Source organism: Lacerta agilis, chromosome 10 (genome assembly GCF_009819535.1).
Source record: "Lacerta agilis isolate rLacAgi1 chromosome 10, rLacAgi1.pri, whole genome shotgun sequence".
In the NCBI taxonomy this organism is placed as follows: Eukaryota; Metazoa; Chordata; class Lepidosauria; order Squamata; family Lacertidae; genus Lacerta; species Lacerta agilis.
This window is the reverse complement of record NC_046321.1, coordinates 65,143,117-65,161,657: the sequence shown is the minus strand read 5'-3', so window position 1 is coordinate 65,161,657 and position 18,541 is coordinate 65,143,117. Positions and strand designations below refer to the sequence as shown.

The following is an 18,541-nucleotide window of genomic DNA, read 5'->3' as shown; positions in this document are numbered from 1 at the left end:
AGCCAGGCAGAAGCCGCATTTTGCAACTATCAGCCACTTGCGACCAAGTGAATGCCTGGGTGCCAGGATGGCGCTTGACATCTCCACCATCTGGAGGTGCATGCCAGGATCACTGGATCTTGACTGTTTTCGCACACTAATACCACATTCTGTAGAATTCTCTCTGTTATATTTTATCTGCACAATTGGAATGAATTTCAGGAACCAAAATGCTTTTTCTGTGCAGCCTGAGCAGAAGCAGTGAACAATGTCATAGTTACCTAATTGTTGTAGCTTGTCTTCACCTACCCCACCCAACTGCTCTGCTCACAGTTGTGAAAAATATTCTTTATGCTATGAACGGTCCATGTCACCATTAAGAAAAAGAGGTAGAAATAGCTACAAGAACTGTCCCTGGATCAAGTGACTTTTCTTCTTTAAGTTCCCCAAGTTCTCAACTGAGCTGAAGGTTGTCATCTGAACTAGCCAGAAGATTTACCGATGAACACAGTCAGTCCCTCACTAGAGCCATCTTGCCCAGAAATGGCAACTAGACGTTCTGTTTTGCTGACTACAACCTTGGTTTAAAGAGCCATTTGATGCCTAACTTATGTATCTTGAGTTTCTAACACTGCTTCAAAACTATTCCAATACAAATGCTTTAATGATGATTTGTATGCTTGCTTTTCTCTTACCCAGTTAGACATTGCCAAAATTGTGGAAACCTTTTGGAAGATATGTATTTCTGAGGTTTGATGGCTTATAACAAGTCATTTTTAGAATAATGCCATAATATCATTAGAAAGAATATAATACAACAAACTGTGTTTAATTATCTTTATTCTATCAAAAGTTATACACAAATAAAAGAAGTTATACACAGAAAAAATGATAAAGGGTATTTTGTAACTTCTCGTCATTTCAGTTAGTACTTAGTTTAGAAACCTTTTGCCACAATTACAGCCCTACAACACCATCCAATGGAATGAACCAATGATTTTAGTTTGTCAGGTTTTATAATATGGAAACGAAGATAATATGATTGCTTCTATCAATTGTGCTTTATTCCTTGGTTGCTTCTGACTGACTGGTTTCTTTAATCGACTCTACAGATTTTCCATTAGAGTCAGCTCAGGGCTACTGTATCACTTTATAGACATGGGACGTGGGTGATGCTGTGGTCTAAACCACTAAGCGTCTTGGGCTTGCTGATTGGAAGGTCAGCAGTTCAAATGTGTGTGGCGGGGTGTGCTCCTGTTGCTCTGTCCCAGCTTCTGCCAACCTAGCAGTTTGAAAGCACACCAGTGCAAGTAGATAAATAGGTACTGCTGTGTTTCTGTGCACTCTGGCTTCCATTTTGGTGTTCCGTTGTGCCAGAAGTGGTTGCTGGTCACATGACCTGGAAAGCTGTCTGTGGAAAACCACAGGCTCCCTCAGCCTCAAGCGAAATGAGCACCACACCCCATAGTCGCCTTTGACTGGACAACAATCCAGGGATCATTTATCTTTACCTTTACCTATCACTTTCTAGGTAACCAGTTAACTCTTTTCACTCTGTCACTGCTCAGGTCTGAGTTAAAGAAATCCAGTTCTTGTTGCATAGGGCGGCTGTGCTTTCTTCTTCTCGTTATTTGGCTATAACTTTAGTTTTATTGGCAACCTGATCTTGCAATATGAATGGTGGGTATAATGTCTCCATAATGGAATTAACAAGGATCTAAGATACACCTCAATACTGGAAGCAAGGGGACAGGAGAAAGAAAAGAGTGTTCTTTTGTGATTGTAGACATATGGAGTCAATAACTGTGCACTATAAAACTGTTCCCATACTTTCTTTTCTGTAGAAAATAGGCCAGCAATTCACTTCAACCACAAAAAGGGAGGGTAAAGGGGTAGGGGGAAAACTAAGGACTTGAGTCATGCACCCCTAACTTGCTAGGGGAATAGGGACAGACCACCAATGAAAAGGGCAGACTTTAATATTGCATAGAAGAAAAAACACTCCAGTACAGGTGAAGGAAAGGGTTAAAAAAGAGCCTTGTTTTAATGGTGGAAGGTGGTTTGGCCACTGCCTAGAGCAGCCAAAAGGTGAAAGTGAGTGAGGCAAAAACAAAGAAAAATAAAAGAATAGAATTCCTCCATTGGAATAAATTAAAATCACATTAATTAGAACAAATGTTTAAAAAGGAACACAGTTCCTTTATCTGAATTGCTGTCAGGACTTCCCAGTCCTTTGATGGCACCTGGCCATTTCAGTATGCCCCACTCTGCACCAGCAGGCACCCACCAGGCAATAAATCCTGAGAAGAACACATTCGGACATTGCCTGGAGACTCCACCTGTGGAAGAAGGATGAGGCACTCTCCATCAGCTGCCAAGAAGAAAGGGGAGACAGGGCAGATATAAAAATCTTCAGAAAGAGAAAAGGGGAGTGAAATCCAGTGGAAACACAGGCAACAGGTTAGACAATCAGGCTGCCCAAATAAGGCATCTCTTCAGATGCTGGGTTAAAGTGGTCCTTGCTTATTGTAAGAGGTCTTTTTCAGGAAGTTAGAAATTCAGCAGCATTAGAAATTAGCCAGGCACCAGGTGCATTTTGCTACTGGCATGGGTCCAACTGTGACTATGTGGTGATTTCTGGGTGCCAAGTTGGCGACCACAGTTAGAAAACCTTTGCCTTAGGCCATAGATAATACCATTTCCATTGTGCTTGTTTCTCCCTCTTCCATACTGGAAACAAGTTAATTGTTGTAAGAGCAAGCTACAGTCGTGCAATATAGCTGAGATCATTGAATCATAGAATTGTAGCATTGGAAGGGATCCCGAGGGTCATCAAGTCCAGAATAGACATTCTGTTGTGGTGACTGCAACCCAGGTTTAAAGTGCCATTTAGCCCCTCACTTGTACATCTGAGTTTCTAACACTGTCTGAGATACCAACAACCTATGCTTATCTAGCTCTCCTTCTCCCTGGGGAAATAGTAATGAAATAGAAGACTCCATTCTCTTTGGGAAGGAGCCTCCCATGGAACTGTGAGGCAGCTCTGGGAGGAACTAATGACCCCAGAGCTTGGAACTTACGGTACTACCAAGGAGACTGGTCAGAAAAAATAAGACTCGGTAACAAAATGTTTTGTAAATGACTTTGTACATTCTGGATTAATAGAAAACCAATAAAATAGAATTTAAAAAGAAGACAACAACTTAGACATTCTGAAGAAACTACAAGACTGAAGCAGTCCTGAGAAGAAGAGGTAAAGGACTTGCTGATGGGAACTATCTATGGGAAGCAAATAATGTGAAGAAATACTGCTGGAATGAAACACTGCTGAAAGCTTACTAGACATGAGCTAGTGCCTTTGACATTCCTCTTCCACAGGAGCCACCTGTTCATTTTTACAAAAAGTTCTCATTTAAATCAATACTCAACTTTTGGAAAATTTCTAATGTAATCCATTACAACTGTCCTGAGTTCCCATGCCAACCCACTGCCTATGGTATGTGAAGCTGCTGGCTCAATGTTCAGTCCTGCCAAACTGACCATATACAGTCAATTCAGTTACCCGAGAGTTGTCACGTAGAATCAAGAAAATAAATCTTTTAAAAAACAAACAAACACGACCTCAACTGAAGCAGCCAACGTGTGAAGTGACCTTTCTTTTTACCAGATACTGCCTCTGACTCAACCCTTTTGGCTGCTTTTGGTGGCGATCAGATGAACTGGAGTGCAACCAAAAGTTACCAATCTTTTGAATAGTTCCAATCCCTGTCAAAAGCAGTGGGAAGGTCAGAGTCAAAGGCACTATCTGATAAAAAGAGAAGTTGACAGAAAAAGGTACCATGTTCACACAAGTTCCACATTCAAGATGCAATGGCAAAGGAATAATTGGGATTCTACTATAGCCTTAGAACGCACTCCTCTTTGTTCCTTTGCAGCCACCACTTTAACTTTCCTGTGTCTGACATCTGGTGATGGGAGTGGGTGTTGTCAATAAAAGCCTTTATTCTGTTTAGGCCTTGACTGAAGTCTGGTACTTGCAGATCTCTGGGTAACAGAGAACATGGTTTCTGGTGACAACTCAGCTCTTACTAATTAGGATGAGATCATGGATTGAGTGCATCCATGTTACCTAACTATGGCTGGTAGCTAGCTCCAGGTCAGCATGGAGACCTGCTTAATTAACAGCAACTGTGCATCTGTGAGAATGCAGCAACTCAAATATTGGAAATTTCCAGCCAACCAAGCTTCTGATCAGTTGGAAAGTTTTGGTTCAGTTGCTAGACCATTTTCAATATGTCCCAGTGGTTCCTATGCGGAGAACTAAATAAGCTCCTGACAAGCCCATTTAAACAAATATATATAGGGACGCAGGTGGCACTGTGGTCTAAACCAGAGCCTAGGGCTTGCCGAACGGAAGGTAGGCAGTTCGAATCCCCACGACAGGGTGAGCTCCCGTTGTTCAGTCCCAGCTCCTGCCCACCTAGCAGTTTGAAAGCACGTCAAAGTGCAAGTAGATAAATAGGTACCACTCTGGCGGGAAGGTAAACGGCGTTTTCGTGCACTGCTCTGGTTCACCAGAAGAGGCTTAGTCATCCTGGCCACATGACCCGGAAGCTGTCTGCAGACAAACGCCAGCTCCCTCTGCCTATAGAGAGAGATGAGCGCCGCAACCCCAGAATCGTCCACGGTTGGACCTAATAGTCAGGGGTACCTTTACCTTTATATACTGTACATATACTGCAAGTTACTAGAAAACTTCTGAGTTATAATATACAAGTAACACAAAATAAACAGTATTTGACCAAGCATTTCAAAACCTACAAGTGAACAGAAGTTTTTCCCATCTGTTCTAAAATAATGTAGGATGCCAAAAGCAGCAGCTGGTTTGCATCAGCTGAGAGACGGCACCCCACTTCAGCATTAAAAGATTATGCAAGAACCACATCAAGATCAAAGGCAGCTAATGCAACAAAACTCCACACAATAAGGACTGTCATCACAGAAAGAGGGCAAGGTTACTGCATCATTGCAGTAGAGACAGATCTAATCACAGGTCATTGTACAAGGCACTATGAAAACAACTCTTGCTCTACACACTCCAGGCAAAACTCTTTTAGCAAAGCATAAAAAGCACAAAGAAAGAAAGAAACTAATCACTTACAAAAACAATTATGATGTAATAATTGTTTGCCAAATCCATTACATGCACTATGACACAGAAAGCTTTGAATGATAGCAAGGAGGCTGTATAGATATTTATTAGCATGTTCCTTTTTCATTATCTCCTAAGAGTGCAAGGAAAGATGTTTGAAAAGAGTTTGTCAGCAACAATACTAAAAATACAATAGACTTCCAGCTTATCAATTTATCATTAAAAATTGAAAGCTTTCCTTTTTAAATTGCAGAAACAACAGACCGTGAAGATGGTTTACAGCAACAATGCCAACCATTTTAGTGTTGAAAGAAATGGAAAAGGCATTCTGAAACACACCATTGTGTATTAGGGATAGGTGTTTCACCAAGCCCTGAAATGGAAGTTTTACTGGATTACTAAACAAGGGACATTGGATTTGGAATCAGAAGAGTAATCTCAAATGTTGAAAAATACAGACTACATTCAGGTATTTGGTCCAGGAGTACCATCTGGCTGTCTGACATGCTTTGACATTTATGTTCACAATATAGTCTTTCAACTTCTAGCTCAGTTTAAATGTGATGAATTTTTGGAAATGTACATGATCAAGGAACTAAACAAACATGTGAAACAGCAGAAAAGCTTTTTAAGCTTCTGCAAACTTCCTACTCTCTCATATCCACAAAGATCAGCATGAGGGTTAGAATCATAAATGATGGGTTGTTATGACACCAATTAGGGACGTGGGTGGCACTGTGGGTTAAACCACAGAGCCTAGGGCTTGCTGATCAGAAGGTCGGCGGTTCGAATCCCAGCGACGGGGTGAGCTCCCGTTGCTTGGTCTCTGTTCCTGCCAACCTAGCAGTTCGAAAGCACATCAAAGTGCAAGTAGATAAATAGGTACCGCTCCAGGGGGAAGGTAAACGGCGTTTCCGTGAGCTGCTCTGGTTCGCCAGAAGCGTCTTTGTCATGCTGGCCACATGACCCGGAAGCTATACGCCAGCTCCCTCGGCCAGTAACGCGAGATGAGTGCTGCAACACCAGAGTCAGACACGACTGGACCTAATGGCCAGGGGTCCCTTTACCTTTTACTAATATTAAACAATATTAATTAATTAATAATCTGAATTTTATAGTATCTCTTAATATTAATTAATGTTAATTAATTAATATTAATTAAATAATAACAATAATTATTTAATATTATTTAATATTATCAAGAGTAGCTAAATATTTATAGGATGCAGCTTCAATCTGTCTGTGGCTGCCCTGTTGATTCATTCAACTACAGGCAGCAGCCTTCTCAGTGAAAAACATTCCATACTGACATCCCACTCATGCTAACCACTGGATCTTTGTCAGTAGGAAGAAGTATAAAAGTCTCTCTTTTCAAGGTGAGGTTTGCTCAAGCAACAATGTCTTCCTGACCATTGGCATTTTCCTACATCTTTGGTTAGTCACTGGTCTCGTCTTCTCCTTTGTCCCATAGTTTCCAGTTCATGGCTCACTCCAGACTCCTGCCCACAGCAAAGCACTGACAATATCCAAATATATTGCTACATCTTAATTATAAGGTAGGGATATTTTATGAGCTTTTTCCACTGAAAAGTACTGTATATTCCTTGTGCAGTATGATACTGAGGTCAGCAAATCATATACCGGTATAAACCTAGATTTAAAAAACCTTCCAATTGTTTACTGCTGTTGATGATTTTCAACATTTCCTTCCAATTTTCTGCAAGAGTAAAATACTAAAATGTACCTTCAAATACATATTTCTCATATATATATATTTCTCTCTCTGTCTCTCTCTCTCACACTCACACACACACACACACACACACACACACCCAAACAATACAACCCTATGAGCCAAATTATATATGGTATACGTTTTTAGCTTGAGTTCAAACAGGAAGTGTTGTTTTATTTATTTTTATGTTTTCTGCTACATTTCAATGCCCTACAGACAACTCCCAATTTATGCAGGGGTTGTGTTCCAAGGCACTGTGTGTTTAAGTGAAATCTTGTATAACACCAATGAAAAAGTGTGCAGGAGTTGATGAGTACAGGAATTCTGAAAAACTCTGGAACAGCATTAGTTTTAAAATTATGCTGTTTGTTCCCATTCACTACAACAAAGCCACACACTAACACAATATCACTATATCAGTGTTTTTCAACCTTTTTTGGGCAAGGGCACACTTGTTTCATGAAAAAAATCACGAGGCACACCACCATTAGAAAATGTTAAAAAATTTAACTCTGTGCCTATATTGACTATATATAAAGTAATTCTCTTGAATAGGAATCAAATAAACACAATTTTTCCCATGGCACACCAGGCAACATCTCGCGGCACACTAGTGTGCCGCGGAACAGTGGTTGAAAAACACTGCACTATATCACTGATAGCTTCAGCCGTCTCTCTCAAAATGCATGGCTTCTAGGTGTATGACCACTGTTTTAATATTAAATGCAATGTGGTTCCTATTCACTTAGTTGAAGATGTAAAGCTAAAAGTCAAATGTTCATTATGACAAGATATTGAACGTATGTTCCATCCTTCCATATAAGCAGTTTCAAACAGACAGTTTGTTTGGGACCGTTGCATCCATAATTTGCAGCTGGGCAGACAGTTGCACCACTTCCATCTCAAGTACTCAGTTGCAAAACACTTTCCTGCCCAACTCATTTGCCTTCCTCTCGCAATTGCTCCTAGCTGCTCCTGGGGGGGGGGGGGGACTGTCCCAATGCAAAACACCTACTGTCTCAGGCAGTCTGCTGCAAGGCGTTGTTGCCTCCAAAGGAAAAGGCAGAAGCCTGACAGTCAAACAGTGAGGAAGAGCATGACAACCTTCCAAATTTGATCTGTTCCTATTTTAGAGAAATATATTAAGCTTACAGCACAGTGAACACACTTTTGAGATCTCTTTATGTATCATGCACTTCTGACTTTATCACAATTAACTTGCAAAGTCAAGGAGTCATTCGGGAAGAAATGTTGGCAAGAGATTATCAGATAATGGGAGGAACTGAAAGGTCACAGATAAAATAGCGACAGCCTAAGTAAGAGGAGAGAGAAGATATTAAAAAATTGCCATAGACAATTATTAGATTACTAAATGGCATTAGAATGTTTTACAAACTTCAAACGTTTTACCTTGGTCAGTCCTTTCCTAACCTCATACAAGTCATCAAACTTTCATAGTGAAAAGAAACACCTAACTGTAAAATCTCCAGAAGAAGTGAAAGAATTCATTCATTCATTCCATTTATATACTGCTTTTTTTGCCAAAGGCACCCAAGGTAGTTTACAATTTTAAAGGACTAAAACAAATGACATAACATTTAAAGTTGGCCAGGGTGGGGGACGGATCTCCTTAACAACTACAGTTTAAAACATGCTGATGATATTATTTCTCAAGTAATGTAATTGAAGTAGTGACAAAACATTAATTTGTTCCAGGGTCCAAGAGTATCCTCTTATGTACGAACATCATGTAACCTGGAAAAACTTGTGCCCTGCAACTACTTGAGCTCTGCTCATGTTCAGCTTTCATATTATTTATTAATACTTACCTGTATTACAAAGATGGAAAGAATGTTCATGCTTTTATGTGAAAACAATGTTGTGCTTTCTTCTGGAAATGTCTGATCATTCATTTTAAATAAATATGAAAATGATCAGGAAGCGATTTAAAAAGGTGATTGTAGCATCTTGGCAGGTATACAGAAAACAAAGAAAGACCTATCTCCGTTTTTAAAAAAAAACAATTATACTTTACAAAAGGCATGTAGGATAAATAATCAAGCTATTTGATTATGGATCATTTATTAAGTCTATTTAATTGCAAAACTAATGGTTTTTTAAATAGCTATAGCAACCAGTTGCCCTACATGATTGTTTAGCAAGTCCATCAGTTTCAAAATATGCTCAGCAATAGAAAGCTGGTATCTATTGACTCACTTATATACCCAACTTCTTCCTCCAAATTTGAACCTAGATTTGGGCCACATGGATAAGCAGCACAAAGGAAGAAAACCAACCCAAATACCAGTTTCTTAGTTGTCCACCAAAATTTCAAAGATTGTCTCGTGTCTAATAACTTACGGCAAGTGGCAATTCCTTTCACACAAGCAGCAGGCCTCCTTTCTAATTTGCTTCAGCTTTTCCTTCCTACAGTTATCAGCACTGATCATTCCAATTGTAAATGCCCCTTTTTTGTTCCACATGTATCAGAACGGGAGCTCATCTTTGCTTTTCCAGCTGCCAAACACCACAGGCTGCAATATGTCTGCTTCAGCAAAGTTAGAGCAAAGCAAAGCTGGCCTGTACAGGTTAAACAATAGAATCTTACTTTTTATTCCCAGCATTTTATCTTTATGTATGAAACAGTATTTTTATTTGACAGAATATTCCAGCATGCAATTCTGCATCTGAATCCCAAAGTGGCACTGTCTTTTGAGTCTCATGAGCTATTCCTGAATGTTTGAATTCACTGAGAGAGAGGAGAGCCAACTGCTGACAAGAGAGAAAATCTTGTGAAAGCAGGACAATGAGGAGAAGTGAGAAGGAAAAGAAGGGCATTCTGGAAGCAATAAAAAACTCCACTTGTGCTTAATCTAGCAGGGTGTGTTGATGTGTGTGTAAAATACGGGGGGGAGGGGTCACTTATCATAAATAAAAATAGAAAATATGCTCCTTTGCAGGTTCTGAATATAATTTTGCTTTAGAGCAAAGGAAAAGTTCTATTGCTTATGCATATCACAGCAAGCCAAGATTTGAAGTTAAAACGACTCTCTGGCATTAACTCAACATGGATTATGTAGCACTTTGTACCATTCCCAATTCTAGATGTCAGTTTCAGAGACTGAAAAATAAGAAGCATCTTACAGATGACTTCATCAGCAAAGTTGTCTTTAAAAAAAAAGTCATCTTCTCCAATTACGTTGTCTGTTGGGGCATCAGTTAGTTGGTGCCCCATCCATCCTTCGCCACGGATTTGGCACCCTCTCCTCCCTTGAAAGCGTGACCTACTTTATAAACTGTCCCCAAACTTCCGACACCTTCACTAAAAGAATTAGTAGGTTCCTTATGTAAACTATCATCTATGTTAATTTGAAATGTTTCATTGTGTGTTATTAATGGAAGTGTGCCCTCTTAAAAGCCAGGTAAACAAAACATGTTCTGGCTATGTATCATATGCATCAATGTGGTCTAGTGTTGTAAGAATAAATTCATAAAATAGCAAAGCCAGAACCATTCCCCCCCCCCACACACACCTTAAGCTATTTTTAGAACAAATAAAACTGAGGGCTGATATTTTGAGTAACAATTTTTTTGCAAAGGAAGCACAGAGTGACAGAAAATGAAATATTTGTTCAGTGTTTGTAAACTATTTTTCAAGAACTAGAAATATTATGTCCATTTTTCCTGTATTTATGAAATTTAACATAATATGAAAACAAAAGAAAAATCACATATACAGGATTTAAAAGCTTTACAGACATAATCTGTAAAAAATGGATAAATTATAACACTATACAGTTGCAAATCATTAATAAATTTATTATTCAAGAAATAAACAAAGATAATCTTTCTATGAACCTCTTGATATAAGATCTAAAATAACTTTTTGTAAAATATGTTTAACAAAGTTAACTATTTCCCAAATCTTCTAAAACCACTCAGATTTGTGTAATGCGTGTTTTCGTAGAATTAGCAACAACTATTTCTGAAAGTGTAAGCTACCAATAACCGAATGATTAATTGTAAATATACCTGTTCTACTTACTCTTTTAGAAAACCTAGTAAAACTTTTCCAGAATCCAAAGTTAAACCAAATTAAAGGGGTACTGTTTATTAGACAAAATCTCTTTTCATGCGTCTTTAAATTTTGGACAATTTCAAAAGCTGTGTTAAAAAATTATCATGAGAAGACTGTCCAACATATTTGAGTAAATAGTGCTAGGTGTATGTGAAGTTAAATACCACCTACACTAAGTTTTCATTTAAGTCTGTGCTGATCAAATTTGTTGCTTCATAATAGAAAATTCATATCCATTCTTTATCTTGCATATCTATATTGACTTTTCTCATTACTGTATTTACCGGTAACTTACTCATAAGTCCCATTGTGTTTATTTACTACCAGTTAAGTGCAAAGAGGATTAGTTTTATTTTGCACAAGTTCAGTACTGTCATTTCTGGCAAATATCATTTTGATCTAAATCAGTTCCAAACACAATATTCAAGACATTCCAAGTGAAATCTGAAAATAGTAACATGTAAATGTATATTTACTGTTCTAGTAAGAATAAGCAGTAACATTTTCTCTATCTTGTCGTAGCACAGCTTTCAGAATCTGATTGGGTTTTTTCACTAAAACCTGAAGGTCCACCAAACAGGGATGGGGCAGAATAGTTAATCAGAAAGCCAGGTGGACACACTCTTAAGAATTTAGGTACAGGATGTTTCTGAGTCTCAGTCCAGAAATTTGTCATCAGCACTAAAACCAAATTCACTTGAATAGTTTAAGCATTGCAAATACTGAAAAGGAATCTGCTGGTATAAGAGCAGAAAGACAAGATAAAGTAAAAACGAATACTGTACTGGCCCTGTGAGCCATTTCAAATGTCTAAGCAACTGCTTCAAAAGTTTTGCACTTTTTATTAAAAAGTACTGTCACATTGATTTTATTTTCTGCTATAATATAGCATAAATGTTGTATTAAATTTGATTCTCTTCTATGAATTTATGATCCTGTTTTGTATTTATTTGTTTGAATGTTTATTAGAAGTTGCCCATGTTATTTAGCTGAATAGTAAAAATAAAATATTAACTTACAACTAAAACAAGTAATGATTAAATCATTTAAACAAAGGGCTAGGACAACGAGTTTTGAGTCATAGCTTGAAAACAGAAAGCTCTATCCTACTCATTTCACCATGAACTCATTAACATATATGAAATCATTCTAAATTCATGATCTCAAGTGACAGGTACAGACTTGACTTTTAAATAAGTCCTGTAAATGTCAAAACTATCCCATCAGTGACCACAGAACATTTTTAAATGAACATAGGCTCATGCTAAAATTATATATATAAATGAGGCCTACAAGAAATGATTTTCTTGTTCCCTGGGCAACAACAGGGCAATTCCTCAAGCTTTGGAAACCTTGTTTTCATAGCTCACACTCATCTGTTCACCCAACTTCAGGACATTAGTTCAGTGTGGGTTGAGCAGTGGACATTAAATTACTGTGCTGAGAAACACTGAGCAACCCAACCCCTTATCCCTCCTTTTCAAAGAAGTAAAAATGCAGGAACCAGGATCCTGCCTCTCAAACATGGAAAGCATTTCTGTGCATGTTAGCTCCCCAGTAACCAAAAGAATTAAGTCCAACAAATATATACAATACAGAGGATTTACAGTTTAAGCAGTATAGAATATGGTATAATTGTTCAGATATACCTTGGCTTAGATTGACAGCCACGACACCTTAAATTGCAGTCTATGAGACACAACATGAAAACAACAATTCTCTGAAATTAACCTGTAACGTTGTCTATTAACTCTGACAACATCTACCTCTTTTTTTTATATCCACGTGTCAAGGAGAGGGGGAAATGTTACAGCTATTCAGATTAAGATTAGCTGTACTCTGCATTTCCCAATTGTGTAGATTTTAGTTATGTTTCTTTGCTTCTGTATTGGAAAAGCTCTATAACAGCTAACCCTTTTATGGAAAAGGATTCTTAAGTGTTATAAAATCAATTTATCAATGCCTAGTAATTTAAAGTTTAGCATTTGAAGCAATATTTTCACACCTCCTTTGGAAGCATTGGTGTTGACCCAGGTCAAACACAAGCAGATGGAGATTTCTATGCGAGAAGGCTCTTTAGCACTTAAGAGTTTTCCAAGAAGTCAAACAAGAGACTAATTGGTGGAGCCGCAGAGAATCTCCCTCTTCCTTCCTTTCCACAACACCAGACGTCCTTGTCTGCTGTACAAGCAAGGAAAAGTTAAGACTAGAATTGCTGCTGCTGCTGCTGCAACAGAACCCCTGCACTATTCTAGAGCCTGGGTTTCTGATGCAGTACTCTCAGGCACAAATGGGTACTTACTAGAGCAGGGGTAGGCAACGTAAGGCCCGTGGGCCAGATGTGGCCCAATCGCCTTCTCAATCCGGCCCGCGGACAGTCTGTGAATCAGCATTTTTTACATGAGTAGAATGTGTCCTTTTATTTAAAATGCATCTCTGGGTTATTTGTGGGGCCTGCCTGGTGTTTTTACATGAGTAGAATGTGTGCTTTTATTTAAAATGCATATCTGGGTTATTTGTGAGTCACAGGAATTTATTCATTTCCCCCCCCCAAAAAAAATATAGTCTGCCCCACCACATTGTCTGAGGGACGGTAGACCGGCCCGCAGCTGAAAGAGGTTGCTGACCCCTGTGCTAGAGGCCAGGTCATTTTCCATCTTCCAGGAACACTCCCTAGGACAAAGCACTTTTATATTACCATTTAAACATGCATTTGGTGCTCCAACACTGGGAAATCAAGTGATGAAATTCCTGTGAAAGGAAAAGGAGGCCTGGATAAATTACTCTGGACACACTAATCACCTGGACTGTACTTCATATCCAGAGATGCATAAGACTATCCAGATTGGTCAGCTGTCACTACCATAAGAAACAAGCATCTTTCACAAAGTTTGCTACTACTCTGAAAAGCCAAATTTATCTACAATGTATTACATTTTATTCCACATTTCCTCTAAAAAGGAGGTTAGACTAGATGACTCTAGGGATACCTTTCAACTCTACAACTGTATGAGTCTAAGAAACACCTTAGTGTGGAGTACATAGTTTCCCTTCCCTTCCCTCCATTCACACAAACACTTTTTACTTTCATGTAACTTTATAAGATAGGTTAGGCTGAGAGATAACAACTGGCCCAACCTAGTAAACTACATGGCTGAACCTTCTTCTACCCAATCCAAGTTCAACACTATCTGACACACCACACTAACTACAAACTATGGGTTATAAAAGCTCTAAGTGGAACACAACATTAATTAGAAATATTAGGAAAGCATTCTTCATATTGGTGTGATTAGAAGACCAGTCATGTATTATTATTTTTACTAGACTGAATGTCTACAGTTATTTTTTCCCATCTGTTGTACACCAAAAGCATGACAGGTGGAATAGAGTAAAGAAAATCAATTATTTTCCAGTTTACAGAAATTTTGCTATGTTTACCTGGATGTAATATATATTCACACTACAAACTTGAAGAACCTGTGATGTACCTCAAAATTGCTCTTGTACATCATTAAAAGAAAAAATGTGATACCTATAGACTTAAAGATAGAAGCATTCTGGGTAAGTTAAAATAAGTGAAAGGCTTACTACTGTGCATTAAGCAGTGTTTGAAAAGGACAAGTATCTACATGGTTTTACAACTGAAGTTACATGTAATAGGGCAGCCATATGGCTTTTATACACGTTTGCCCAGTTCACACATGAAGTTGCAGAACATGAAAGGAGCATACAGGTGAGAAGAACTGAAGTCTTTCCTGATTTACTTTACTGTGCTCCACTGTTTTACTGAATTTTGTCCCCAACTTGGCTCCCCACCCAGTATCAGAGCTGGGCTTTAAAAAATTGCTCCAGATATCAGAGTATAGCAAGATAAGCTGAAAGGTGGATAGTTTCACTCCACTCACCCTTGCGCTTCATTTTATATAAACAAACTCCACCCCCACACCTTATACGTGAAGAAGGCAGGCACATGAATGAATACACATGGCAGCCTCATCACACTGAGTGAGGTCCTCAAGTATTTCTCCCCCACTCTATGTAGTCTTTATCTGTGATACATATCCTGCCACTGAACAGCAACTAAGACCAATGTAGTGCCATTTCTTACAAAAAATCAGATCAATAGGAACATCTCATTTGACAAAAAATTGGATGGAGATTTAAGGACACAAATGAACCTCAGCATTCCACAATGATTATTTTTCAATGAACAAAAACACCAAAGGCTGCAATCAAATGTGTATCTGACAGTAAACCCTAGACTTAGTGAGACTTATTTTTGAGTAAACATTTTTTACTCAACACTGTAAATCTCCTTTTAGTGTAATCCAGAAATTTCATAGATCAATACTGTCCTCTTGAATCAACAGGGGTGAGCTGCAAAATGCAACTTTGCAATGTTAACCACCACGAACTAACTATTCATCTCTAAAATGTATCCATATCAACTTAGCACTGTTCTGGAACTATACACAGTCCCTGCAGCACTACAGTTAAAGCTTGCTAAGACAGAGGTGGGGGAACTTCTTCCAAGCAACATGCACTGTAGCAAAAGTGAAAGTGGGCAAAGCAACAAATGTAATTTTTGCCTTTCTATAGTATGCTAGTTTCTACACACACTCCTCTTTATTCTCCACCCAGGCAAGCAAGGGGAATTATCAGAACTCAATGGCATGTTTCAGCAACGAAAAAAACTTTTGGGAGTAAAAAACAGGGTCAGTAAAGGATGTGGTCTGGGGAGAGTTCTGAGGGCCAGACAGAGAGTCCTGCAGGCCAAACATTCCCCATCCCTGTTCCAACATGTTAAATTCTGCTGCCTGTACTTCTGAAAAACGGAGTCCATTTCTATACACCAGCTAAGATGGATACTACTAAACTCCTGCTGCCAAATGGATCAATTAGTTGGTAACAAATGTATCAGTCTGTCCATTTGCTATTCTATTAAGCAATAATTGTGTGTGGTTGTGGGGTGCATTTAGTATTATTGCCAGCTGCATGCATGGAAGAGAATATGCATGTTTATTCTTAAACTATATTATGGTGGTCTCCCTTGACATCACTCTTGTTATTGGCTTGCAGATTTCCAGAAGTGCAAGTCAAGGAGCTAATCCCGCCAACTAACACTGATCCTACCACACCCCATTTCTTTGCACTTGAAATTTACGCAAGCATATGCAGGTTCAGTTGTACAGATTTAGCCAAGTTGCCTAAGTTCCCTATACTGAAGTAAAGAACCAGACTTCTCAGCTGCATCAGTACCAAGTGGAGTCTAATAATGCTGCAACTGGGCAGGGTCAGTTAGACAGTTAAATTGTTTGGGAACAAGTGCGGTTTACTTCCCCATAAATAAGCACAAAACTGGGCTAGCTGCATCCTATCCAGCTCAAAGACATATTGATATTAGATAGGATATCAAACAGCTTTTATATGATCATCCCATTGGGATTTTAAAAGCAGTCAAAGTTGCGCTCAAGTTTACAGCACTTTTACAATTTCCATAATTATTAGGTGACTGCATTATGGCTGAAACCCTATATGCTGCAAAATACAAGTCAGCCATTTCTAGTTTAAAAATGGAAAACAACATTTTGAACTCAGCACACCATTTTGAACATTCAAATCATTTACACAGCTGTAATATGTTTGGTGCGCCTATCACTGGGCATGAACTATCAATATTAGCCCACTTAATAAATGCAGCCTTTCAATGAGACATTAATGTATATAATCAAAATTTAATCTCAACTATAAAACGTCATTTCATTGTTAAGATCCCCATCTGACTCTTTGCTGCCAGCTACAAGGCACCCTTATTTCCCTAATAGGTCTGAAAACCTAAGGCCTCTGGCAGCTTCCACCCACGGCAGTGGCCGTTTCCACACCCCCTTTTTGACAGGAGCCGCCAGACAGCGCTGCCGTTGCCGCTTTCCCTGCAAAACGTACACGCCACCAGCAGCACGACAGACCCCATGCCGACGGAGCCCACCAGCCTCAAATCATTCCCAGATGTAGCCCCTATAAGACGGGAGGCCGAAGGGCACCCACCCCCCCACCGGAGACACGCGACGAAGCAACGAGCCAACGTGTTTATTCCATGTGCCGCCGAGTCAGCCATTCCGGTGTCACTCGCTGAAGAGAGCAACCATTTCCTCCTCCTCCTCTCTTCCGAACGCGGCTGCTTTCCTGGGAGCCCCGAGGAAGGAGTCGGCGCGGCGGGTAGGCCGTTTCCCCACCGCCGCTCCTCCCCGCCCCGCTCTCGGCGTTTTCCCGCTCACACACCCCCACCCCCGCACACACACCGGGGCCTGCCGGCTGCTTCCCCCAGGGTCAAACTCCGCTCACCTTCCCGGCGGTGGCTGTGGCGGTGGCGGTGCTGCTGTTGCAGCAGCAGCGCTTTCACGTCGCCGTTCTCCTCCCGGCCAGCCGCGCTCGGGCCGCCGCCTCCGCCTCCTGCTGCCGCCACCATGGACGACCCAGGCAGGGCCCCGAGTTTCCTCTTCTCCTTGTCCCGCTTTTCCTTGGGCCTCTTGGTCTTGCCGCCGCCGGCGCTGGTGCTGTTGCTGCCGCCTCCGTCGGCGCCCGAGGCCAGGCAGCGGTGGGAGGGCGGAGGCGGCGGCGGCAGCAGCAACTTGTGGGGCAGCTGAGGCGGGAAAACGAAAGACCCGCCGCTGCTCGCCGCGCTCCCGCCGCCACCGCCCGATGAGAACGCCGTGAAACTCCACACGGCGGGGCTTCCGTGACCGACCGGGGTTGGCGCTCCTGGTATGTGCGGCGGCGGCGGCTGTTGCTGCTGCCTATTACCGCCGCCGCCCTCGCCGTTAACGCGCTTAGGCCCCTTGAGCGTCCGCTCTTCTGCTCCCTTCATGCGCTTGGCAGCTGACAGGAAGCCGCGCGGAGAGGCCCTGCTCTCTGCCGCCAAGTTCGAGGAGAAGGGCTCCGGCTGCGGCGCTACCACCGCGCCTCGTCCGGGACTCGGTGGCGCCGCCATTTTGAGATGCTGCTTGTATTTACCTCACGGCGCTCGTCGCTTGAGAGAGCCCGGGCGGTAGAGGGAGGAGGGGAGAGAGAGAGAGATGGGCGGGCTCACGGCTCGCGAGCGCCACTCTCCGCTCCCAATGGAAGCGGCGCCAGGATTGGACGGACAAAGAAAGCCGCCAATCGCCTAGCGGGGTTTGAACTCGGGCAGCTGCGGCCCGTCTGGTCGCTTTCCCTCAGCAGCAGCGGCGGGTGCCGCCGCGAGTGGCGCAGTTAGAAAGGGAGGCCGGGCGAGTCGGAGCTTGTCGCGGATTCCGTGCGTTACTTCAGGTGGTTTAGGGGCAGCGAGAGGCGGCGGCGAAGGCGAACCTGGAGAGGCGACCGGCCACCTGGGAAAGGGCGGTTAGCGGCGGAGGCGGCTTCTGCGTCTTCCATCTCTGCGGCGGGTTAGATTTTCCTTCCTCTCCGCGGCGGCTGAGCGGCTGCGTTGCTCGGATGGCGGAGCGCAGCTCTTCCCATGTTGCCCTTCAGAAACGGGTAACGTTCAGCCGAGGGTTGCAGGCGAGAACAGACGACTTTGGGTCGCCAAAAAAGGCGTTTGCGCTTAATTGGGCCGCGC

General features: G+C 41.3%; 1 protein-coding gene across 2 annotated transcripts in view; it reads right to left on the bottom strand.

Annotated features, from left to right (window-relative positions):
* Positions 1 to 18,054, bottom strand: part of RSBN1L (round spermatid basic protein 1 like) — a 39,893-nt gene extending 21,839 nt beyond the window's left edge. Inside the window, exon 1 of one of the 2 annotated variants that reach the window (XM_033163508.1) lies at positions 17,290 to 18,054. In XM_033163508.1, coding sequence (XP_033019399.1) covers positions 17,290 to 17,935 — 646 coding nt within the window. In that variant the 5' untranslated portion in view covers positions 17,936 to 18,054. The remainder of the gene's footprint in view (positions 1 to 17,289) is intronic. The other variant, XM_033163507.1, reaches the window with a different exon arrangement.
* Between the last annotated feature and the right edge of the window lie 487 nt (positions 18,055 to 18,541).